Source organism: Prosopis cineraria, unplaced genomic scaffold, assembly GCF_029017545.1.
Source record: "Prosopis cineraria cultivar Desert tree isolate PC_DT_omini unplaced genomic scaffold, ASM2901754v1 PC7, whole genome shotgun sequence".
NCBI lineage: Eukaryota > Viridiplantae > Streptophyta > Magnoliopsida > Fabales > Fabaceae > Prosopis > Prosopis cineraria.
In genome coordinates, this window is record NW_026555338.1 from 30,005,058 (window position 1) to 30,031,290 (window position 26,233).

General features: G+C 36.3%; 1 protein-coding gene across 1 annotated transcript; it reads right to left on the minus strand.

The window, feature by feature from the left end:
• Positions 1-6: 6 nt before the first annotated feature.
• Positions 7-25,045, minus strand: LOC129315552 (nuclear-pore anchor). The gene is given in 51 exon segments (XM_054959342.1): positions 7-498; positions 501-1,488; positions 1,490-1,650; positions 1,724-1,898; positions 2,079-2,183; positions 2,906-3,034; positions 3,142-3,209; positions 3,344-3,431; positions 3,609-3,662; positions 3,748-3,903; positions 4,710-4,781; positions 4,866-5,015; positions 5,156-5,233; positions 5,418-5,531; positions 6,192-6,245; positions 6,337-6,492; positions 7,159-7,251; positions 9,727-9,843; positions 10,596-10,698; positions 10,773-10,957; positions 11,048-11,122; positions 11,202-11,285; positions 11,931-11,981; positions 12,832-12,879; positions 12,959-13,138; positions 14,348-14,401; positions 14,477-14,518; positions 14,643-14,741; positions 14,844-14,978; positions 15,087-15,189; positions 16,935-17,008; positions 17,087-17,139; positions 18,157-18,235; positions 18,513-18,626; positions 18,726-18,830; positions 18,918-19,058; positions 19,451-19,519; positions 19,606-19,709; positions 20,193-20,241; positions 20,787-20,879; positions 20,978-21,098; positions 21,992-22,098; positions 22,929-23,006; positions 23,107-23,196; positions 23,304-23,369; positions 23,458-23,550; positions 23,645-23,686; positions 23,689-23,775; positions 24,293-24,391; positions 24,499-24,645; positions 24,725-25,045. Coding segments are annotated over 51 exon segments (6,243 nt in total). The 5' UTR covers positions 25,031-25,045; the 3' UTR covers positions 7-289.
• Between the last annotated feature and the right edge of the window lie 1,188 nt (positions 25,046-26,233).

The following is a 26,233-nucleotide window of genomic DNA, read 5'->3' on the forward strand; positions in this document are numbered from 1 at the left end:
AGAACAAGAACAAACAAAAAGTTATTCTCATGTTATATCACTGGCTAAATTTTCTCAACGACTTTCTGTGATATGCAGAGTACATCAAAATTTCCTTCAGCCAATGAGGCTTGCACTAAGGAACAGTTAAATTTTGTAGCTATAAATCAGCTCACGCTAATACACGCAGAATTGGCAAGAAAATGTATTTACATGAGAAATAATAAAATGTCACTGTAAATTAGTTTGACAGACAAAACGTGAAGTTACACAATATTTGGCCGTCTAATTCCAGACTTGGCTAAACTAGTTAAGCATCACTAGGTGGTTGTCTACGCCCGCCAATGCGACCACCTCTGGCGGCTCGACCTCGGGGAGCTCCTCTTCCCCGGCCTCTTCCTATTGAAGAAACCACCCCAGCTTGTCTCATTTGAGCCCTTTCCCTTGCTCGCTCTGATAAATTTATGGTCGTTGAAGTACTACTCACTGGCGAAGCCTGCTTTATCTCTTCAGTTTCTGAGGCAACGCCAGCAGTGCTTGTTTGGGAGCAGGTATAACTCTGGAGGAGCCAGTTTCTGCAGCAGGGGTAGCTGAAGTGCCCTCAGCTGTGCTAGGTGCGGGTGCCGGCTCGGCCACCTGATCAGTCTCAACTGGGTCATTAGCATCATTGGACTTATCAGAACCATCGGCAGCCTCCTCAGCCACCTCGCCTTCCTCGTTCTTATCATCAGTCGAAAGCTCGGGAGAATTGATCTCACCTACTTCGAGCGCTTCATCATCAACCACGGTCTGCGAAGGTTCAGGAGTTGCAGCTGGCTCGGAGTGACCTTCCCGAATTTCTTGGTTTTCCACAAGGTTAGATACATCATTACCACCCTCAACATCTGCACCCTCTGGTAACAATTCTCCCTCTTCTTTCTCACTCTCAATTTCCATTGCTGATTGCTGGTTGTCTGGCTCCCCCTGATCTCTCTGCATATCATCAGAAGTCACTTTTGACTCAACCGTTTGATCCAAATTCTCCTCTAAAATGCTGTTTTTGTCCCCTTGTGATTCTTCCTGAATCGCACTATCTACATTCTGCGGATCTTTGGACTCAACTTTCTCAACAATAACCTCGCCTTCTTCATTCTGAGCTTCAACGGCTTCTTCATTTTGACCTTGAAGTAACTCACCACCCTCAAATGACTCTACAGCGAGTGGTTGACCGCCAGGATGTTCTGGAGTTGCAGCAGGTTGTCCTTCAGCACTTTCCTGTGGGGAATCTGAACCCTTTGATTTCTTCACAGAGAGTGCACCGGCATCTGAGCTAGTCTCGCCAGGTGCAACTGATTCATCATGTAACTCGGAGGTGGAGGTAGGAGCAACACGTTTACGAGCCATTGATTGAGGTAATTGAGAAAGACTGCTTTGAGTGTCTGTGTCAACTGAAGACCCAGGCTTGCTTGCAATTTGAGATCCTTCAGCCTCTGACATTTCTCGGTCACCTTGTGGCTCCTCAGGTTTTCCCGAGACGAGGCCTGACCAACCTTCTTCCTGTTTTACGGGGTTCAACATTAGCTTTAGGTAAAACAGGTTTTTTCTTACTTTCTTCAGTCGCTTTAGGTGGTAAACTGCTTGCTCCAGGGGCGTTTGAGATAATGCCAGGGGATTGGATGGGGACCAGAGGACCTGCATGAAGTTGGATAAAAATTACAATATCATAGCGAAATGATAATGATTTATAGCAACAAGACAAAATTACCTGCAGCACTGCCCGAAGTATCAGCAATTAAAGTTGCATCACCTTGATTAACACGACCTCCAAGCTCTGAAAACACAGACTGAGCTTCTTTTTCAAAGTTTTCAACAGCTGATATATAAGGAGAAGCAAGCTCGTCAGTGTTGGACCCAGAAAGAAGTTGAGCCACATTGGTTCCCTACGAAAAGTGTGTAAAACGTTTAATCTCAAGAACAGACTAATAAAAATATTTGTTGTGAAACAAAAAATAAAGTAGAAAACTAGAGTCAAGGGCACACACATCACACATAATAATCCTTGTACGTCAAATAACTTTAGCAGTTTTCACAATGAAAAGAATAATAGCTTATGTCCTTACCTCGGGAAGGTTCCCTGTTATAACCCTAAGCTTCTCAATTTCATCTGATAACCGTTTCACTGCCTCCTTATGCCTCTCAATTTCATTTATAAACTTCGTTTTCTCCTGAAAGGAATATTGAGGAATAAAAGAAAACAAACGTATAATTATGGCACTGACACAGGTAAGAAGTCAAACTACTAGAGGGGAATCCACAATAAAGCATTTAACAAGTCCCACAATGTCCCAATATTGAGTACTGAAGAAGTGCCATTGAAGTAACCAAAACCGGAATGGCAGTGTCCATAAATTATAAGAGTTTTAGACATAGGTTCATGTCTCTCAGACAAAAGAGAACACACATGCACATGGACACTAAACTGAATCTTAAAAGGCAAGTGAAAGAAACACATGGTAAATAATTTCATAATCACGAGCAGTCCTACTAACAAATTGTAAACATGATTGTTCCTTCCAGCCGCAGAACAGCCAGGTATGCATGAACAAAATTTAAAGACATTGGTACTATCTGAGAGAGGGTTTCTTTTTTCCCCTTCGGTTGTCTAGGGTGGGGGGGCTGTCTAACAGAAATAGATTATTAGAGTCAGAAGGTCGCTCCAATCTATTCAGTCACATTTCTTATTAGCTCGTCCACATTTCTCAATTATGCCCATATTAATTCAGCATTCTTCCACAAGTCTAATCAACTACGCAAGAGGGTGAATATTCAATGCTTCAAAGGTAATAGTGATAAAGTATTAGTATCTAAAAACATGGAATTATATGGAAAAAAATCAAATGGCAAAAAGAAAATGGAGTTTTTTCGGGAGGGGCGTGGGGGGGAGTACCTGTTCAACATTGCTGTAGGAGTCTTTTATGGCTTTTTCAGTCTTCAGTCGTTTTCCTTTCTCCAATCGATTCTCTTCCTTTTCCTTTTTCAATTCATCTCTCAGTCTCTCCAGATGTTTCTCCAAAATCTAGTCAAAATAGGAAATAAGAAAGTCAAGATAGGGCACACTCTCCTTTCTGAAAATAAAAATAAGGGGAAAAATAATTCTCAATCATAGTTTAAGTTTAAACAAACCTGTATTCTGGTGTCCTTTTCCTCTTTCATGGCCTGCTCACCAGTTACATCACTGATTGACCTCTTCCCTGATAAGCAACATCAAGTTTTGACTTTTGAATGACATTTCAGCAACAAACAAAGCAACATGTATACATCTGGCAAAAAAGAGGAGGGTAAGTCTAGAGCGGCCCCTGTAGGGGACTGGGGCAAAGCAGACTACCTTGCTTGATTTCTTCTAGCTGCTTAGAAAGTTGTTGATTTTCTTTCCCTAGATCCTCCTTTTCCCTAGACAAACTATCGTTCCTCTTCTGAAAGGATGAACAGATAAGCTAAGTGAGACAGTCGAATAAACAGCAATGCCAAACAATCTATAGATTACTGAGGACGCCCTAATTACAGGACATAGAAGTATACTATTATGAAAAAGGAATATACAAAGTTGATCACAAGCACTACTAAATTTCCAAATGAGAATGCACAAAAACCTTGAATTGAGCCAGCATTTTCTTGTGTCTTTCCAAATCCAGCTTTAGGGAAGCCTGTTATACAAACCATATCAGATTAAATATATTTAAAGGGAAGAAATTAAATTTCCTAGATTTTAGTCAAGAGATTATGGCACACCTCAACTTGCAAAACATCATTTATCCTCTTTTCTCTGTCTTCCAGCTCCAACCTGCACTTAGAAAGATCCTGCTCCAGGTGTGAAATTAAATCATGTTTTTCCACAAGAATTTTCCCCATTTCCTCTGCCTGTGCATCCTTCTCTCTTAGTTTATCCTGATAAAATGAAAGAAAGAAAGAAAACATATTAACAGAGATACAAATAACATTAGAAAGACAACTAACGGCCAGGTATGACATTTAGATCATAAATGACTAAAACAGCCTTAACAAGACACTTGCTCTAGATTTTCTCTACTACTCTCTTTCTTTTCTAATTCCAAAAATATTATTTAAGTTTATTGCAATTAGGAAGCAATATATATTAAAACTAGCGATTAGACACATAACTGCTCACTAGACGAATCAAACATGTTAAAACTTGCAAAATCTGAGTTTATGTGATGAAGAATGGCCTTCTAAAAGTTACGCCACCATCAGCTTTCTGAAGAAGGCCATGAAAGTATCAATTAAAACTTACCTGTGCTTTGCAAAAAGGGATGCTCACTTCAAACTTCTAAATGCAAGCTTACAAAGAAAAAATACGATAACAAGTAAGCTTTGCCAAAATCAATGAAACTATTATTGCTCCCCTCCTATGCTGATATTCACATTAATTTCAAAGAAATTCAGGCAGTAACCACGTGCTACCAGCAACTTGATTAACATCCAAATATTGTTATGGCAGAATCATTTTCAAGAGAGTAAGACACATCCAGGCTTAAGAGAAAGAGGAATAACAATTGACACACTAAATATCAAGAGACAGAAGGCTAAGAGAATACTAGATCGTTTTTTTTTTTGCGTGAAATACTAAATCTAATTATAACTTGATAGTAACTAGTGATGAACATGTTACAAATGAAATGCAGACAATAAGTCAACAGGCTAATCACCAACAAATGATATCATCTTCAACCAACCTGCATATCCCTCACAAGATTCTTCATTCGATCATACTCTTCCACATCAATATTTTTACACCTTTCAAGCAGCTGAACATTAAAAACAAATAAATAAATAATGAGAAAAATTAAGACATGGTATTGAACTTCATTATCATCTCCAAAATGCAATACCTCAGAAACCTTGTAATCTAGATTGTTCTTTTCCATCTTAATTGTTTCAATTGCATGCTTACATCCTTCTAACTCAGTCTCTTTCTCCTTCAGTAGAGTCTCTACATTCTGTGTCTCAGCTCTTGCCTTTTGTGCTATTTCACGCAATTTCTAGTATAATTTTAACATCATCTATTAGTAACACCATTTTAGGGCAATACAAATTACGTTTGCACAAAAACACAACAGATAATTGGCAAATGCATAAAGGGGGGGGGGGAAAAATACATCATTACAAATTATTGCATTACCTGGCAGTCCTCAAAATTGTGCTTATTTTCTTCCCTAAGCTGCATGTTGCTCTCGCGAAGTAAGTTAAGTTCTCTAACCTGAGAACCATTTTTGACAAATAGCTCACGATTTCAACCATATATAAATTTATCATGCAATACTTTTAGCTGAAACAATATAGTGGATAATGTCCTCATGAAGCATGTGAAATGCTAAATATAAAGGTCGTTGTTAAACCACAGTAAACTAGGAAAAATGCAACCAAAAAGAAAAATTCTTAACCTGAAGCTGCAATGATTTGAACTCTTCTTCACTGAACAACAATGATTTTGATTTAGCACGTTCAGCTTCTAGTGATGCATGTGCAGAGTCTGCTGCCTTCAGAGCACTCTCAAGCTACACAGCCAATTGAAACAAAAGACACAGAAACAATAAACAATTAAATACAGAAATCACTGGCTCATGAGAATAAGTCATAATCAAACTCACGAAACAGGCTACATGCCCTTGGGAAGCTTGCAAAGGAAAAGCACTGTAATTTCTCCAAATCCAGAGTTAAGACACACTAATGAAGGAAGCAATTAAAGCCAAAATGGGGGTAAAAAAGACTAGAGAATTTCCCCCGGGCCTCAATTTCACAACCAAACACAATCAACACCCAGTTTATGCAAAAATGATATCAAAGAATGATACACAAGTACTAATTTGAGAAGAAGTGCTCAAACTATTCATAAAAATTTAAGAACAATATCAATATGGCAGGATCAGTAGGATCTTAATGGATTGAATCATTGAAGGTCCAATCAATCCTATGAATTCTGCAGTTCTACCATTTACTTCTTATAGGTGGACTCAATCACTAAGACATATGGTCATTGGATTGTTCCCTCATATGAGGTTCAGATCAGAATGTTATTAACCAACCAGCAACGAGAGTGAGAGAAACAACTTCCAAAGAACTCAATAATTGAGACGTGAGACACAGATAGTACTGTCAATACCGTTAGTAACATGAAGATTTGAAAAATAAATAAATAATCACTCAAGTCAATTTACCTGGGAGTGTAATCGCAGTTTTTCCTGTTTTAATAAGGAAATTTCTGTTTCTGCCTGTTAAAGTGTAAAATAATGTTATATAACCAGGCAACTAACAGGTAAATACAAGAGAAAAAAAACATAAGCATCGTGAAAAAATACTCACAATTTCTTTTGAGCGTCGAAGATAGCTAATCACATTTTGTAGACCAGCATCACATATTGTATCTGCACTAGTACTTGAGGAAATACCAGCAATATTACGTTCTTTCTCAGCCCATTGGATATGCAAAGCTTCCAGTCGGCTATGCAGTATTTTATTCTGCGGAGATTTCACAACATTACTCGGCTAAATAATTAAATATCAAAATAACAATAAAGGGGAATGTGTAAATGGAACTGCCATCAAGGGGATCATGAGGGGTTCTATATGTCTGCCTCAATGCATCAACATAAAGCCTCGCATGATGCTTCAAGGATAATGCCCAAGTATCTAACAGAAAATTACAAACTTGAGTAGAATAAGATTTCCTAAAGTAGCAGCAAACCCTGATATTTCAAAACTAGTCCAGCGGCATAAAGAATATTATCATGTTCAAATGAACTAGCGTGCCAAACAATATACATTGAACGAATACATCAAAGGGGGAATTCAAACAATAATGCAGCAACTACAATGTTAGTCTATAAACCCCGAAAAGCTACTTGAATTACAAACGCAGATTATGACATAAACAATAAAAATATCATTTTAAATGTACTATATCTTTTGATAAAGTTAACATATAGTTTTATGCATAAATTGTTCTCTTCTGTGCTTGTCAGGAACAATTCAGTTCAAATAAAACAACAACCATATAGCAAGTATTTGTTCCTCCAAACCAGCCCTTCCAACATGCACACTTCATCTCATAATCATTAAGCTAAACAAGGGGAAAAAAATCAAAACACTGTTGATTATAAAGCATATCACTGAAAATACAATAACCTGTTCATTGATTTCATTGTACTTCTTCTCCGAGTCATTCTTAGCCTTCTCTAGCACTGCCTTCTCCTCTTCCCACTTGACCTTTAGTTCATTCTGTCAAATGCAAAAGAATGACATGTATTGCAATTCTTAAATTTCATACATTTTAATACTTCGTTATTACAAAATCAGCAACCAGTGACAAATGTGCACATGCACATTATTACGTATTCTATATTTGGTTTTAATTGCTTGAATCCAACAAAAAGGAAAAAGGAAAAAAAGTAGAAATTACATTAAAGAATTACAGCTGTAGGATTAGGACACAGTCCCCCCCAAAAAAAAAACTCCATCAAAACAAAAGTAAATCAACAAACACAAAAATATTGCATAAAATGTGAAATGGGTTTAGATGTGAGCATTCCCCTCTAGCCAGATTTACCAAGGAATTTTGAAAACCAAAGCTGCCGTAGCATTCAGTTAAATCATTCGTGGGCATTTATCCCATATCTTGAGTTTTTGAGTTCAATTGGTCCTTAAAAAGGGATAAAAAATAATCATGTTAAAGACCCTTGCCTTGGCTCTCAAGAGGTTCAGCACCTCTTGCTTTATGACAGGAACTGACTTCAGCCAGGCACTCACCTGGCAGTGCCTTCAGCACTTTTATGCTTCACTCAAGCAGTGTGCCTTAACCTACCCACCAGAGAGAAAGTAAGGTGCAAAGGAAAGGGGCAGCCTTTGAAGCCGAGCCCCAGAATCCTAGCGCAGTATGAATTCTTACAAGACAGGAAAACTATAAACCCAGCCAATAACTAAAAATGACTTGGGCAAAACAGTCATTCTCACTTTAAAATATTGTTTAGGCTGTTAATTTTTTAGGTTCCGTAAATAAATATTGAAAAAGAAAGACAAATGGCCATTAGTTTATTTTGTCATTGAATTTTTTGGACACAAGTACAACTTACTGTTATTTTGTTAATTGCTTGGCAGCCATGGTTACTACATCTTTAGGATTGTAAAGTTCACTAATTAACTTTATACTTGGACACATGGCTCAATGATTTTATAGGTGAACTTAACATTATTATCAATTATGACTTGAAATCATGATCATTATGATTGAATAGTCAATTTATTGGTCAAATGATGGTAGAAACTTCCATTTATTCATTTTTATTTATATAACATATTTTGCCTCACTTAGCATGTGCTTTCTAAACACCTTGCTTCACTTAAAACTAAGGTATTGAAAATCAAACTGGTTATTGAATCGGCTGAGATTAGGGATTAAGGGTCAAGGATTCAAACAAGGGTCAAACTGGTTAAAATAAAATAAAATAAATTTAAAAAATACATTAATTCTTAATACATCCATCCATATTCAAGTCTTAATATCTCATACAATAATTCTAACAATTATAAAACACAACAATATTGAAAATAATTATATATTTGAGTAATATTAGACTTGATAAAAGAATAAAACCAAGAAATATTTTTATCATTTTATATTTAACCTCATTTTTAATTTTAATTTGGTTTCTAGTTCTACATAATAATTTCATAATGCTTTATTTTCTTTTAATACTAATAATACTATCTCTTAAATGATATTTTCCATTCTACTTAACAGCCAGGTGGTCTTTATTAGTTTGTGCATAAAATGGAAAAAAAAAAAAAAAAAGAAATATCATTTGCAAATGAAAATGGAATGAATGAGAGGCCAGAGAAGGTAACTATGTTTCGAACCCACAACATTTTAGAAGGCTAATTGAGAGAGCATCCTGCAAAACCACAACCGAGATTAGAGTCCCAATCCTTAAATGACACCACTTGCTTCCCAATGATGTTCATCTGTCCCACACTTTCGCTTTTCAATCAAAACCCTAATATACTCAAAAGGCTTCCCACATCTAAATGGCACCACTAGTTCTCTCTCTAGATCCGAAGTCTTCTCAAGATGGCTTCATGCAGACTCCGAATATCTCCTCTAATTTGATCCTCCCTTAATCAATCTTTGGCTCGATCTTCTACTACTAGCACTAGGCCTAGAATTTCTTCTTTGACTGTGCCTAGCCGTCCTTCTCTGTATGGTTACCCCCACCACTACCCCGCCTCCTCCTGCTAGGTCATTGGTGCCCTCGTTGATGTTAGATTTGAGGAGGAATAGGGGAGGAAGATGAAGGACCAAGGGGATAGGCACACAAAGTTTAGGCTTAGGCATTCATCTGATTCTTCTATGATTTTTTCAATTTTTTTATTTTTTAAAACCAGAGCAGCATCATTTTGGCGCTTCAAGGAAGGAATGGATATTTGACCAATTCAACCTGCCTGATCTGTGGGGTTGAACAGGTCAATCCAGTTTCTTCCCAAGTTGACCCAAGTTGACTTCCCATCTAAAGAAGCAGTAAACCGGACTGGGCACCCGGCAGACCGGCCGGCCTGGTCTGGTCTTCCAAACCACGCTTCAAACACTCAAATTTCACAGAAGATGAAAAACTAAAAACTAAAGAAACAAACTCAACATGGAAAGTGCTTGCATGGAAAAAAAAAACATAAACTAAAGATGGAAGGTGCTGGAAATTTTACGTTTTCAATTTTCATAGCATTGGCCAATTTATGTAATTCTGCTGCCTCCTCTTGCAGAGCAGCTAGTGCTTGTGAAGTTTTTGTCAACTCTTGAATTGTCTCAGATTGAAGGATAACCTGAATAACAAGAAAGAGGATTATAAACACATAAATAATAACTTATGTTCTCATCTAACTCTCACACATACACACCACTTGAAAAAAAAAAAAACCGTCCAAATTTCAAGTAATTAAACAATTGAAACAGAGCTTCCATAATATAAGTTACAAATAAACTTCAAACCAGATGAAGTAAATGTAGAGATAATTGATCTAAGCAGACTCACTTGATATTTGGAAATAACATAATATGTAAATTTGCAGATAAAAATTCAGTCATATTACATGATTGACACTCTAACAGCAAAAGTTTACTACTACTGAAAAGCAGATATATTTGGAAATAACATAATATGTAAATTTGCAGATAAAAATTCAGTCATATTACATGATTGACACTCTTAACGGCAAAAGTTTAATACTACTGAAAAGCAGCTGATTGCAAAAAAAAAAAAACAGAGAGAGAGAGAGAGAGATGATCTATTCTCCTTGACAGTAATGACAAAGGGTTACAAAAAATTGAAGGATCAGAAGCCAACCAGGAAAAGCTTTCGGAGACATCATCAACACAAAAAACACATAATGACGCCAAAAGGACTATCAAGTCCAGTGTTGAATGCAATGATAATACAAAACCTTGAACCTTGTTCTTATTCTGCTTTAGTTAAATGCTCATGACGATACAGTATTCAGAGACATCCACAGGCTCAAGCAATAATTTAATTCAACAAACAAATTTTACTATACCAACATCCAAAAAAGAAATTAACCTGTCTTTCATAATTGGTTTGAGCTGCACGCCATCTTTGATGCTCCTTGTCTAAGTCTTCTTTTAAGCCAGAGATCTGAATTTCCATTGCTGAAATTTCCGAACTACAGGCATAGACAATGTAAGAATCATGCAGAGAACAGTAAATTTCACACCACAGTCATAAGATATAACTCACGATTTAGCTAAAATTTCTTGTTTTAGATTTGTGATTTCAGCCATTGCAGATGTCAGAGCCTCTTCCTTTCCCGCAGCTGCGGATGCCACTTCTTCAGATTTCAAGCTAGATTCATTTTCAAGCTCTGAAACCTTCTCTCTCAGGGAACCAAGTTCAGCCTCTAGGGCTTTTTTTGCACTGTCAGCCTAAATAATATTTAAAGAGTGAAAAAAAGCACTTCATTAAATAAGATACAGATTAACAGGTGGCTTTTCAGATTCATTTATTTTATATACCTCAATCTTGAAGTTCTCATGCACAACTTCAATCTGCTTCAGAGCATCTTCATTTACCTCAGCAATGCTCTTATACTGCAATGTATAATGTAACCAATCAGTTAGTTCAAAGAACAAATTGAATATCATTGATGCATAAAAACTAAATGATAACCTGCAGCATGTGAGATTTATTAGCCTGTGCTTCCTCTTTCCATTTTTCAATCTCCTGTTTTGCAGCATGCAATTCAGCAACAATCTGGTGCAATTTATATAAAAGCAAGGTCACTCCCACATGTCAAAGAACACAAGTGATGCTTCACTACAACTATGACCAGCATGTATCAGGCTATGTGAAATATGATGGAGTTTAGTATATTCTGGATTGTTATAGGCATGGTCATATGACTAGCATGGACAGCTAGGCATGGGATACTGGAGGATAGATGGGAGACTAATGGAATTTAGTTAGAGGTTTATGGGGTGAATAAGGGGATTCAAGAGTGAACTAGGTTGAGGGAGGCAGCCAGCACCTCAAAGGCCTAAAACTATCTCTTCTTGAGCCTATTTTACCAGCTTCCAGTTTGCTACTCCATGGGTTTTGCTATTGAGCATTGTGTCCTGTTAGAGCTGCTATTTGAATTGCTCCATTGTATATACTCTGAGTTATCACGCTATAATAACATTTTTAAGTTCTCTTGTTGGGTTCCATCAGCATACTAATCATGTCTTTCATTTATTTTATAAGATAAGTCATGTTGGGTAATAGGATGTTATCCAGTTTCTTGCTATGCTCATTACCATACATCCAGGCTATAAAACACCTAAAAGGTCATAAGGCAAAAGCACATCCACAGCTATACAGTTCGTGCCAGCTTAATTAACAAAAAAAATGTAAACTTACCTCATCATTAGACATAGTGCCAGACCCACTCATTCCATCCATTTCGACATGCTACATTCAATGATTACAAAGGAGTTAATTGCAGAAATGCAAGAATGCACACACGTCCAAGAAACCTTCACTCAAAAGTCAGGCCAATCAACACGCAAGGGATTAACACATACGTCACCCTGAGATCTGAAACATTAAGCGCCCCCCCCCAAAAAAAAGAAAAAAAAGGATGGGAGCTTGAACTATACAAATTATCATTTTTGGTTTGACTTGCAGTGATACTATGCTTTATGACCATGCATCTTACAGTAAAACCATAGCAGAAAGTGATGTCTCTATCCCAAAAATAAAATATACACTTCAGCAGCAGTGAAAAATTCCAAAAGCTTCAGAATGCTAGATTATTTTTTTTTTTCGAAGCAAAATATTAAAGATTTAAGTATTTAACTTCACTCTTCATTTGACATTCAAGAGACACTGCACTAACAATATGACATTAACCATGAGAAAATCATTAGCAGCTTAAGAATTCAGAAATTCTTCAAGAAAAAAATTCAAGTGGATTGTAGCACATAAATATGGAGCCTTTTGATGGGATCCTTGACAATACCCAAAATATCATCAGAACTAACTTAACCTTTATTGTAAATAACCAAAACACACGCACACATGCAAATAATTTTAAGGTCCCTAACAAGTAAGAAACTAAAGATTTCATCCTCAAGTCAAGTATTTTTAAATGAATTCTTTCCATGAAACTTTAAAAATAGAGGCTGTACATACATCTTGTCAGGTTATTTTATTTGTAATTCCTCAATAACTCTAGAGGAAAAACTTACGTTGTCTAACAAATTTTGAAAGGAACATATCAACAGAAATTTAACTGAGAGGGGGCAGGGGAAAAAGAAACCTGGTCATCAATGGAACTCAATTTTCTCTGAAGACTGGAGAGTTTTGCCTGTTAATAAGGATCAAAAGTCAATATTCAACGGATATAAAAAGGATGCACACGGTTGAGAACAATCTGAAACATGTACCTCTGCAACAGCAGCCCTAGACTCAGCTGATGCACTGGCACGCAATGCACCAGCTAACTCCTTGCCCATCTCTTCAACCTGTCTCATAGCATTTTTTAATGTCTGGTCACGGTCTCGTGTGAGTGTCCGCGCACTTTCCCGTTCTTCTTGCAACTCTTTCTTGGCCTCAGCCCATTCCCTCTGAAATTTGAGCCATTAATAATAGATATACCAATAAATCACTAGAAATGAAAGCATGATAACAATTTAGATTAGGAATATTTGCTTGTTTAGGGAACTAGGAAGCACACAAACAGCTAAAATGACAGCAATGCAAATGTAAGATGTGTGCCCAACAGTTGGGATACAGCTACAAAGACATGCATGCTTTGTCCTGCACTATTCTAGTTATTTAAAAAAAAAATAATGGCATCAGATGAGGCTGGAACAAGGCTACGATAAACTACTCACTGCTGGTAACAAAACTGGCATGGTTTACCCTGGCTTAGACACTGCTGTGCAACAAGATCAACAAGGCTAGCTGCACTTGAATGAACACATGGCTCTCTGCTATTTTATGAGTAAAAAGAATAGGATCTGTCGACAGCAGGGATTATCTCTTCCAGGGTACTGAGGGCAAAAGGTAAACCCCTCTGCTATTTTGATTGGGAGAAGAGGGTAGGAATTTTTTTGAGGCAAAATGCAGTTTTGCAGTTATTTTGGCAAGAGAAAGTTTCAAACATACAAAGCTGTTTCCCTCATCACACGGTTGTCATGGGATAGGACAGATTTTATTTTAGGAATCCCTCCAGTGTTCAGCTCATGGTCTTTGCAAAAGGGCGTCTCTGTTCAATCTACCAAGTGACTAGACTGCTACATGTTGGGTAACTTTTTAAAAAGCTTTTCTCTTTCGTGCTCCTGTTTTCTTTGCATGTAAGTCTCAGGTTGAAATAAGGAAAAGCAAAGGACGATCCAAATAAGAGATAAGAAAACAAGAGGAGAAAGGTTAAAGAAAGTGCAAAGAAGAAAAAAAGTCAGGTGAAGCAAGAGGGGAAGAAACCAAAAAAGAGCTTCACATAAAAAATTGTTTGAACCATATTATTTCCTAGTTACACAAACATCAATTATGCATATAGAATTTACTAAAGAATGAACAGCTAATTTTGTATTGTGATCCAAATCCCAAAAGAAAAACATCATGATATAATCTACTTGTAACTTGTAGGATTTCCTATGGGCTTGTCCCAACTACAAATAAATCTCAACCACATTCTCGAGAATTTGTTCCATCACCATAAGTGACGTATCATACTAATATTGCACTTTGCATCCATGCTTCACAATCCAGAAATAAAGAAATTAGGATTCTTCAGTCAACAGGAAGAGCTCAAAAGGAAAATGAAAATGTACCTCCAATTTTTGTATATATTCTTCTTGTTTTCTCCTCTCTGCAGCTCTTGCCTCCTAAAGTTGTCAAAAGGAATGACATTATTCAAATAGTTAGTATAAAAGCAACATGAAATGATAATGATATCCAACCTCTCGGATTTCCTCAGCACTCTGTATGGTACCCAAACTAGCCTGCAAAAAATAGTGTAAGAATTTTCAGAACTTATAAGAAGTCAGATAAAAAACTCAAAAATAAGAACAACAACAACAACAATAATAATATAAATATAAATATATAAAGAAGCTTGTTTCTAACCTGAAGACACTGCACCCTCTCAGATAAACTGCGAACCTCATCAGATGCTCTTTTTTCAGCATTTAATATAATTTCCTTTTCATTCTTCAAAACAGACAACTGAAAAAGAAATGTAAGCAATGAGATCATAAAAGAAACCAGTTCATTGGAATAAAAGTGCTCATAAAATTTTTGAACATTTAATTCCTCAAATTTTTTAACCTCCATAGACAGCTTTCTAGAGTGCTCCTCGGCAGCATTCAGCGACTCAGAACTTTCACGCAATTTCTGTTGGTAGTCTACAATTATTTGAGAAAACTCCACATTTCTTGCTAATATGCCATTGGTTTCAGCTTTCTGACATGCCATCAATCATATCAGATCAAAGAATAAATAAAAAATGCATGAATCAGTGCAATCCAAGCATCATAGAAGGACCATTAACTATTGGGGATATGTGATGACCTGGTGTTCAAATTCTTTTAAAAAGCTATCAAGCCTCTCCCTAGCAAAATTTGCTTCAAGTGCCGACTTGTCACGTTCAGATCGTAGTACAATATTCTCACTCCTAAGGATATAACAGTAGAATGGGAAGCAATTATTGTATACAGAGCATCATAGCATAAATTCTAGTAGTGATACAATGGCAATAATGAACTATTTTACACTAAAGACGCATTAATACTAACACAATATGGACAGTGCATTATCCTGATCCTGTGACACATGATATACAAGGTTTGTCATGTATCTACATGTGCCAAATATGCAATGTACATTATAAAACTTTACAACAACACAACAACAACAACAACAAGCCTTTATCCCACTAGGTGGGGTCGGCTACATGGATTGCAAGACGCCATTGTGCTCTATCATTTATCAAGCTTTTAGGAATATTATTAATTAACAAATCGCGTTCAATAACTTCCAAAAATGTTCTCTTAGGCCTTCCTCTACCTCTCTTAATCGGACTCAAAGTTATATGTTCCACTCTTCTCACCGGTGCCTCCCTTGGTCTTCTTTGTACATGCCCAAACCATCTCAACCGATTTTCTACCATTTTTTTCTCAATAGGTGGCACCCTCACTTTTTGCGTACGTGCTCATTTCGAATTTTATCTTTACGTATATGTCCGCACATCCATCGTAACATTCTCATCTCTGTTACTCCAACTTTATGCTCTTGATGTCCCGTTAGAGCCCAGCATTCACTACTATATAACATTGCCGGTCTGATAGCAGTGCGATAAAACTTTCCTTTAAGTTTATTAGGCACCTTACGGTCGCAAATAACTCCTTTAGCTTTTCTCCAATTAAACCACCCAACTTGAATTCTATGTGAAATATCTCCACTAATTTCGCCATCATTTTCAATAATGGCTCCCAAATATCTAAACTTTGTTTCTGAAAAATGGGCAACATACATTCATTATTTACATCTACAACTATCTCTTAAACAAAACCTTCTAAACAATACGGCATTAAAATTTATGCTCCTCCTTTGTGTTAGGCTGTTAGGTTAATAGTTAAAATCAGTTAGCCTGCTACTATGAGTTACCACTCTATATAAAAAGACACTACTTCTTCTAATATAAAGAGTACACACTCCTGCTGCTTCCATTCACTCCTTCTAGCTTTTGAAGCAACAAATAGGGAGTGCCACTGTCATCCATAGGTATAGGCTACAAAGATTCCTTGATCTTTTTGCCACATCCCCACTTAAGTTCACAACAGAGGAAGGCCAACAAGCAGAAAAGGATAACAGATTTCAACATGCGGAACCCAATTGACAAATTACTGATGTCCTCAATGCTCTTAATGGCAGAGTATATACTCACCAGAACAGTGTTTTGTGATGGCACTGATCAAGTCTCGATGTTCTTTGTCTCTCAAATGAATGCAAATATCAAACAACTACAGAAAGTCTTGAATTCAAGTGTGGATGAGTTAGATGCGGTGGCATTGGTTACCATCCAAGATCATGTATTACATCCGTGGGTCCAGGGGAAGAATATGACTCCTTTATCACCTCAACTCCCACAAGGTGTAATCCTCTTTGTTCATATTATAATTAATTCCCTTTTCCTCAATTTAAAGGGTGAGGGGGGGGGGACCACCAAGACCCACATGTTACTTTGACAACAGAAGTTTACTCACTATTTTAGTAACAGCAGCTCTAAATCAGTAGTTCATTCCAGTGAATATTTTTCAAACCATGATATAATAATAGCAATTAGCAAGGAACAATTCCATATCAACAAAAAATTAAGACTGCCAAATCAGCGAGAAGAATTATTTGTAGAAACTTTACCTAGATTGTGCTAGATCATCCTCAAGGCACCTTACACGTTCCATAGCCTTTTCAAGGGACTTTTTAGCAGCTTCCTAAAATAGTGCAAATAATGAAACATGTTTAGAAGAATGAAATGACAAGTGACCGTTTCTTAATGTTTCCACGTTTACCTGTGAGCTTTCAATAATTGCTTTAAGGCTGTTTCTTCCTCCATCTGCGTCAGCTAATAGTTTGAAAATAAATAAAAATGTAAGGAGCCGTTAACTCTACAGACTAAACAATAAAAATTAAATGAATGAACTTTCTTAGAAAGTGACAATCCAGAAGAACAGTCGATATTAACATGCAAACTTTTTCAAATGCAAAAACAAAATATATGCAACCCTGTCTCCCATTTGGATTGGTCAATTTCATTTAACCTGTAGAAACATGAATTAATTACTAGAATTTTGTTACAACCAATAAGATTTTCAATGTTTTGGGGTCATAAAGTCATAAATTTAGTTTTAATGATGATGGCTAGGAGGTGAAGGAAGCCAAGCTTTAAGTGTCATTTAAGGTGTCCTAGCGTCAGCACACAGCATATGGAAGGACTGCCCTTCAGCCAATAACCACGTAACTCTGAGAATCAACCCTTAGCCAAATTTTTTGCACTCTTTGGTTCTGTTTCCATCCATCAATAATGGGATCTGAACTAACAAATCAGCCAACAGACAAGTTACCAAAGATCCAAAAATCCTATCTTTTCCCCAGGTTTTTCTACTCCACTTGTATAATTTCCTTGAAATTTGTGATGCCAACTGCTTCTATTTGATTAATTCAATCTTGAAGGATGGCATAACTTAAAAGTCTACATCCTATAGCAAAGGGCAAGCACCCTTTCCACCAACACATCAAATTTCTTACTTCTGAGATACTGTTGGGATAAAGACAATAATTTTGTTTTCTGTTATTACTTTATTTTGTTTGTTAGTATTTTATTTTATTAAGTCAGATTATTACATTACACAGTAGGATATTGATCTAAGATAAAGTCTCTGTTTTCAGGGTATTAGTGATCACAGAAAGATAGCTTGCTTTGCCTATTAACCTGGCTGCACTGTACAGCTGTTGAACCAATGAAAATTACTCTGACTTTGCTCAGATATTTATAGGAGGAGCCAAAAGAATCTTCAGAGAATCAGATTGATGAGGATAGCAGTAACTAAAAGAAAAAACAACATATAATTATTTCAGGAACCTGTAGGAGCTTCAGAAGGAATTGAATGAGACAAATGAAGACTATGTTCCTCTTCATACAACCTCTTGTACATTGCAACCTGCACGAGAGGAAACAGAAGGTCAAAACTACAGTTATTTGAATATGAGCAACATCAGCATAAGTTACAGCCTCAGATATATTAACCAACGGGAAAACCACAATAAATTGGGTACTTCGAATCTCAAATAACTACAGGTCCTCTGTACAATGTTTGAAGTCCACCAGTACTATTCACGCCATTTTCCCATTCCTCTATTGAAGAGAAACTCATTCCCTAGATCAAGGACATAGACCTACACTAATCCAAGAAAATCAGGACCATAATAACTACTTACAGATGCATGAAGTGATTCAATCATGCGCCCTTGCTCTTCTGCTCTCTGCAGGACAGCTGTTACTTTATTAGATGCTTCCTCGGTATGTTTTCTGAGCTCCAGATCAAGCTTCTCCTGGAGTTTAATAGAACAAAAACAATTAAGTCAAACATGCTACAAGATCCAGAAGCAAAAATGTTTGGAAAAAAAAAACGGAACCATTTGCCAGCCAACCTCAAACTCCAACTCCTTATTTTCTATCTGGCTAGAGAGACTTCTTGCAAGGCTTCTAAGTTGTGCATTCTGCTCAACCAGCCCATTTATGTCCTTGAAGGTCAACTGCTTCCCAAATGTCAATTGAACACATTATAAAGGCATAGACGAGTAAAAGAAGACCCAGAGAATAAATACAGGAACAGAACTCACAAGGTTCTCTGAGATAACTTTTTCAGCGTCAGTCTCTGTATGTGTTCTTGAAAGACCTTTTGCAGCATCATCAATAGCATCAAACCCAACTGATCCACAACGAAGTTGTATATCTCGGCATTCCTTCAAGAGAACTGTCACCTGAAAAAAATAATTACTGACATTAGATAACTGGTAACTGAACTAAACTATAGATAATGTCTGAAGAAACAATAAAAATGTTAACATTGTTGAGAAGAGAACAACAAAACAACCAAATATGGAGCCCATGCGATGTAGCAATACACACGACTAGCCAACCAAAGTTCAAATTTACACAATGAAATAACTGTTTGACTAATTTCTAACAAATTTTAGTTTTGTTGTACAATGGTCTTCCATGCAGGCATGCCTACAATATAACATAAATACAGTGCTTCAATGACAGCAAAACATAAAGAATAACACTCCAGCCTATTTCAGCAAAAATCAGAAGACTTTATTATATAGATATTGCATAAGAAATTACCAGAAAATAAATGTTTTATCCTCACCTGTTTTTGAAGGTCAGTAATCTCTTTCTGAGCTAAATTATAATCCCGTTCATGCCTTCTGAGGTCAGCCTGCAAAATATACACCTAAGTGAATCTTGAGATAGAAAGAAAGGTGTGTGGGGAAGACAGATAAAATTTTAAGTTCCGTTGGAAACCTTCAGTTCCTGGATAGTTTTCTCTAAGATTGCCTTCTCGGTAACAGAGTTTTGCAATTTTTGGTTCATCAAAGAGTATGCCTCAACCATCTTTTCATGTTCAACTGCATCGACACCAGTTTATTTATTAGTAAAAGAGACATGAAATCTATCATAAACAAACTCCAGATAAGCTCTACCTCATTACTTTTCAAGTACCACAAAATTTGATTGTATAGATGGAAGATATATGAAACACAAAATTAGCACGAGGATCTTAGCATAGTTTTTACATATTTGGAAAACAGGAAGAAAACAGCTTTCTCTTTTAAGGCAATGTCAAATTGTATAGACAAATGATGTTTGCTAATTTACAACTCTCTGATAATGACTCTGAAGTCATGCTTTTTCTTTAATTTTTTGCTACTTTATAAGTCTTTAGTTATATTAAGTCCATGTATCTTCCATTTCAGCCTAAATTCTCCTACAAATTGCAACTATTTTATTTGGATTAAATTATGGAATTTCAGGGTCATTATCACCAAAAGAACAATTTTACTTGAAACAAAAATTAATATATTCCTCAATCGTCACCAAAAATGACATACCCCTTTCATCTATAATGGCTTCTGCTTTCTCCTCTAACTCATACAGAACCTGATAAAGTAAAAAAAAAAATTATGCATTTTTCAATCTAAAACACAGCAAAGTGTCCACACATTAATCAAAGAGAGCATGTTGAAAGCAAGTGAGTACATTAACATGGGAAAAAAATTTATTCAAATATTTGAAGGCATAACCATTGAACTTAAGCATGTAGGTTAAAAATGAAGTGTCCAACACATTTTCATAAAAGGAATTGTTTTATCAAGGCTCAAGACATCAGACCCATTTGCCTCATTTTTAATGCTGATGATATTATCAAATAAACTCTATTTCTTGTAAAACCAAGTGAATTTATGGCAGGTAAACAAATTTTAGATGCAATTTTGGCTGCAAATAATGTAATTGAGGATGTTAAAACAGCAAATGCAGAAGGGATTTTTTTACTAGTTGGATTTTGAGAAATCTTATGATAAGGTTAATTTGGGCTATTGAAGAGAGTTTGATACAAACCGAAAACCTGGAATGTTTAAAAATGTAAGGCTGAATCACCCTTAGTTAGAGAGTATAAATAAAAAATTGCACCATGTGAAGCATACCCTTTGCAAAATTGCCTCAGATTCCTTCCTGCCAAGTTGCTCATGTCGCAGAGCATCAACAGCTTCTTGGTATTTTGCATACATTCTCCCCAACTTCAACAAATAAAGAAAGCACAATAAGATAACCTAATTTAATAACTCAAAGAGGGAAAAATGGAGCCAGCATGAAATTTAAAATTTTGATAACTCACACTCCATCCATCACGCAGAAGGGAAGCAGCTAAGGCTGTTCCAGAAACACCAGCAGGAATTTTAGGGACAAGCATGTTACTTTCCTCAACTAAGTCACTGGCTTCATTTGATACCAACCACCTGCAACAAACGTAACAACTCTCTGAAGTCTGGACATGCCAAACAGCACATTTATCAGGCAATATAGAACCAAAATCTAATATGTCCTCATTTTAACGATAATAAAATTTTTAATGTCTCTGAACATCTCCAAGTGTTTGGTACAGAGACAAGACATCAGAAAGAATATTCATGTTAGCTCAGAACAGAACATTTTCAATGTCTCTGAACAACTTCAAATATCTTTCTCCTTCACCAGTATATCCATTCAACCACAGAAATTGATGGAACAATCATCCCATCACTCCCAGTCAAGATTCAGCAGTTGAGAAAGGTAGTCTGATCCTAGCACTGCAATCCCCTATCCCTTCTGTAAAAACACAGTCCAACACCTCAAACATTTTGCCCTTTCTTGTAGCCATTACAGCATTACCTGGTGGGGTTTGGGAAAGTACAACAAAAAAATAATCTCTGAAAAACTCATTCTCCATTTAGCATCTCCAGAACTGAAAAGAGGCCGTTGGCTCGTAATCTTTTTGTAGAATAAATTCAGAAAAACCTCAGGAATCATTAAGAAGGTGCATCTCATCCAACCTTGAGCTCCATTCCTCAGCACCTCTCCTTGATTTCTTCTTATGTTGCGCACAGAATCAGTTTTTCTCTTTCTTTCTTTTTTTCCCTAATATGGTGGGGGTTCTGGTTTCAACTATGATATGTTTCATATCTGGGAACAGTTTTAAGGAAAAAAGAGACAACAAAAGATGACTTTTGTGTCTAATATATGTTCCATCTTTATTTCATAAAAAAATATTAAAAAAAAACGACCACATGTAGATGTAGGGGATAGTACAAGACTGAAAGGAATGCATTTAGACACAATAATTCAAAGCAGTAAGAGAATGAGAAAGACATACAGTTCAGGGTTGAAACCACTCTGCGGAAGAAGATTCTGCCCATTTTTCTTACTTCGTTCAATTTCAGCCTCACTTGCCTCGAGCTTTGCTTTCAATTCAGCAGCCTCCTATAAGCGCCCAAATAAATAAATTAAGCATGAGAAGAGTTCTACTTAGAAGTAATAAGAAATCAACACAAGTCAAATTGTCCAACAACATCATTGCAACAGATATTACAGGAAATCAACCAGACAACGACCCATGTGATGCAGAAGAAATCAAAACATGTTAAAATCTAAAGATCCTTGAAGAAATATAAATATGCAAAATTAGCGTAACACTTGAGTTAAAGACACTGCTCCAGCTAAAATGAGTCAAGCTTGTTTTCCATAAATATTAGTTATCATAATCAAACTATTTGCTAGACTCCACTTAACAGTTTAAACTTTAAGTTAGTTCTTGACATGGAACCATGGCCACTGTGACCAAGTGGTAGAGAACTTGATTGTCACCATCCCCATTCTCCAGCATCCTACGCCTACACTTCAACCATAACAGGCTTTTTGTTTGTCAGGGCCAGTTAGAGATTATAATATAACAATTCATGTCCTTTCACTTAAAAACTTCAGCGTTTGAGATGAATTAGTCCTTGACAATAACAAAACCATATGGAAATCAGTCAAAAAGATAACTCAATTATGAATAAAATCAGAAACAGACAAATAAAGATTTTCTCAGATGAGTTTCAAAAAAATAAAAAAAATCCAGGCATTGAACATCTTCAAACAAGAATACAATTATGGATATTGATTTCCAAATCAAGAATCCATGGTATCTGCTTTCAGGTAACAAATTGAACATTACTGGTTTTTGTATTACCCAACAAACTTTTAATACTAGTAGGCAAAGTGAGAATCCCAGCCTAAACATTAATATGTGGCTGAGAAGGACCAAATACCTTTTCAAACTGTTTTCGAGCAGTAGATTCCTTCTCAAGTTTCTCTTTATAATCATCTTCAATTTGCTTCAGATGAGACTGCTCAAACACAGCAATGTTTTGAAGTGTAAGCCTTCTCTCTTATCTAAAATTCCATCTTCCAAACGTCAAAAAACCACATATATCAAACAAACTTCACCTCCATTGCTTTGATCACACCCTCAAGCTCTGTTGCCTTTCTGGACCATTCCTCAGAACTTTCTTTATATAGTTCATTAAGCTTATTAACCTGATTACACAAAAAATATGTCTAAATATTAAAAATAAAAAAAAATAACATTCTTCCCCAGACTATTTTAAAAAAATATAATAAATAGAACTTGTCATAACACTCACAGTCGAGAGCTCATTGTACAATTTCTGTTCATTAGCTGCAGCAGCATCTTTAGCTGAAACTAACTCCTAGGAAGTGATAAAAACAGGTTAACAGGGATTGAATGAGGCAAGAAAAAGAATCAAATATCAAGATAATAAATGGAATGTTTCCAACCTCATGAGTAGATTTAAGTTTCATGTCTAACTCCCTCACTCTATCCTTGTTCCATTGTAGTGATTTAGAGCATTCACTCAATTGCCTCTCTACCTGAAAGTGTTAATCTTAAAATCATATTGTACTGAACCAAAAAAGTGCAACTTTTAAATTAAGAATATCTAGTAATCATATAAATCTCACTGACATCCGCAAGCTTAGAAACCATCTCAGCCTCCAACTCAGCATATATTTTCTGCGTATCTCAAAGGAACTATTAACCTTAGTAGTCAACTCATCATTCAGCCAAGCATTTTGTCTCTCAACAATCTCTTTCTCCTGCTCACATACAATTTAAGGAAAGAAAAATGCAACATTACTTCACATGCAACTTGAAATATCCTGTGCATAAAAAATGTTAAATGTAGAAGTACTATCTTATCCAGGACAAAAGCCAAAGCAAAAGAGGTGTAGTTTTGAAGGAACTTGAAATATCCTTCTATGACGAAGTATTGGGCTTGACGGTAAAAGCATATTAGTTTCACCCATCGAGTCATGAGTTCGAAACAGCACTCTGTTGACCGAAAAAGGAGAAATGAAAAAAACAGACATTTCTTTAATTACGATCAGACAGATGATTACAATTAGTGAAGCCATGCCCACCTAATCCAAGGCCCTAAACATTGTGACAGATACGTTTCACTTGTCAGAAACCAAACAGCTTTTATACCTAATTGCACCACCTCTACAACTAGTAATTTCTATAATTAGCAGAAAGAATTTACCACAACTCGTAAGATCCACAATCAGACAACTTATACAGAAAGTGAGTGGACGAAAGGAACTCAAGAACCACCTGTGAAAGACGAGTGCATTGAGCACGGCATCGGGCCAACTCTGCCTCCAGTTCACTCAAATGAGCCTCCTTCTGAGCAGCATTTTCAGACAAGTTGACCTTCACGACCAGCAACGACAAGAATGAGAGCATTTTTAAGCGTTTAACTTCAAACCACGCAGAGAGAACATCAAAATGAAAGAAGCAGAGTAGAGAAAATAACTTACAATCTTATCGAGATAGGTCGTGATGGCGGCATTCTTCTCGCTAAGCTGCAAATCCTTTTGCTCATTCAACTCAATTAACTGCCTTTTCGATTTATGCAGCTCACTCACCTCTGTCCTCAACCTCTCTATCTCCCGGTCTTTCTCAATCTACAAACCCAGAATCAATGACAAAAAGCAATAAAAGAAAGAAAGTCAAAAAGTGGCAAACAAGCACAACGCTCCATACAGATTGCAAATTAATTTTCTCCTTCTGAGTTTGAACTTCGGCGAGTTCAGCGAGACGTTGATCCAGGGTTGCTTGGAGTTCATCAACATGGGACTCGAGCTTTGAGAATTCAGCAGTAAGAGAGAGGTACTTCTGCTCTATGAGAGAACAGTTCTGCTCGGCGTTAATGTCAGAAGCATCAGCCTTGGCCTTCACAGTCTCGAGCTCGTTGAGAAGGCTGCGGATGAATACGTCGGCCTTCTCGGCCACCGCGGCAGCGTCATTGGAGCAATGGAAGAACTCCTCGTCGGAGAGAAATAGGGGCATTTTTAAAACCGGCGACGCCCTAATTCGCCGCGATCAGTCGGAAAGTTCGAACGGAAGTAGAAGAGAAAAGGACGATTGACGGAAGAAGGAACAGAAGAGGGAAGAAGCAAATTGAAGAGGAAGGGACGATGTTGAATGAATCCCTATGGAGCAAGAACTCGCCACCAAGAATAAAGCTGGAGGCAATTTTGTTCCGTTTTTTTTTTTCTTTTTTGGGTCTGTGTAGAAGGCGATCAGCATTTGGGCCAGGTTTTTTTTGTTTGAAGTCCAGAATGCATAATATAGGCCTTGGGCTGTACATGAGTTGGACCTTTCGGGTTCTCTGTTAAGCCTCGCTTCCTCGAAATAACTACATAACCAAGATTGTACCAAAAAAAAAAAAACTACATGTCCAAGAATTTTAAATGTAAAATCTACTACTATGATAGTCCTTTATGTTTTTGTCATCCAGAAAATTATATTATTCTAAGTTAATATGAAAATTATACAAATAAATATTTTTTGATATCCAAAAATTAGGTAAAATAAGAAAAAATATTTTGTGACGTTGAATAGGCATAAATTCCATACGCTTGTATAGAAGTTATATGGAGTAAAAATTAATATCCATGCCATTTTCATTGTAATTACATCATAATTTATAAATGTATAGAATGTGAATTAAACTGAATCTAATACAAGCCATACTAGGTATGCTGTGAATACCCTCATAATTTATAAAACTTCACAATTTAGTCTTCTATAATTTGAAAAATTTTAATGTTCTCTTTATTATTGCATATGTCCCAATATTTTATTGTATGATAATTATTTTTATTTTAGGGTTTATATATTCATGTCTTTCATTGACATGAACAGCACATGCTTAAATTTAAATCATCAAGATGATATATAATTGATTACATCCAATTAATTTACTTAAATATTGACTTAATATTAACAAGAAGAGTCAAAATGTCAAAAATATATATATAAAATTCAAGTTCTAAATTATAACAATAATTAAAATTACAATTATGAAAATTGAAAACATGATTTTCTCTGCATACTATACACAACTTCTCAAATTAAGATCCCCTATATATATATGATATATATATATATATATGGGCATTCCCTAAATATTGAAAGATGACCTATCCTTCTGCCATCATTAACGACCTTTTATCACTCTCTTTAAAAGAAAAAAGGGGGGAAAATCTC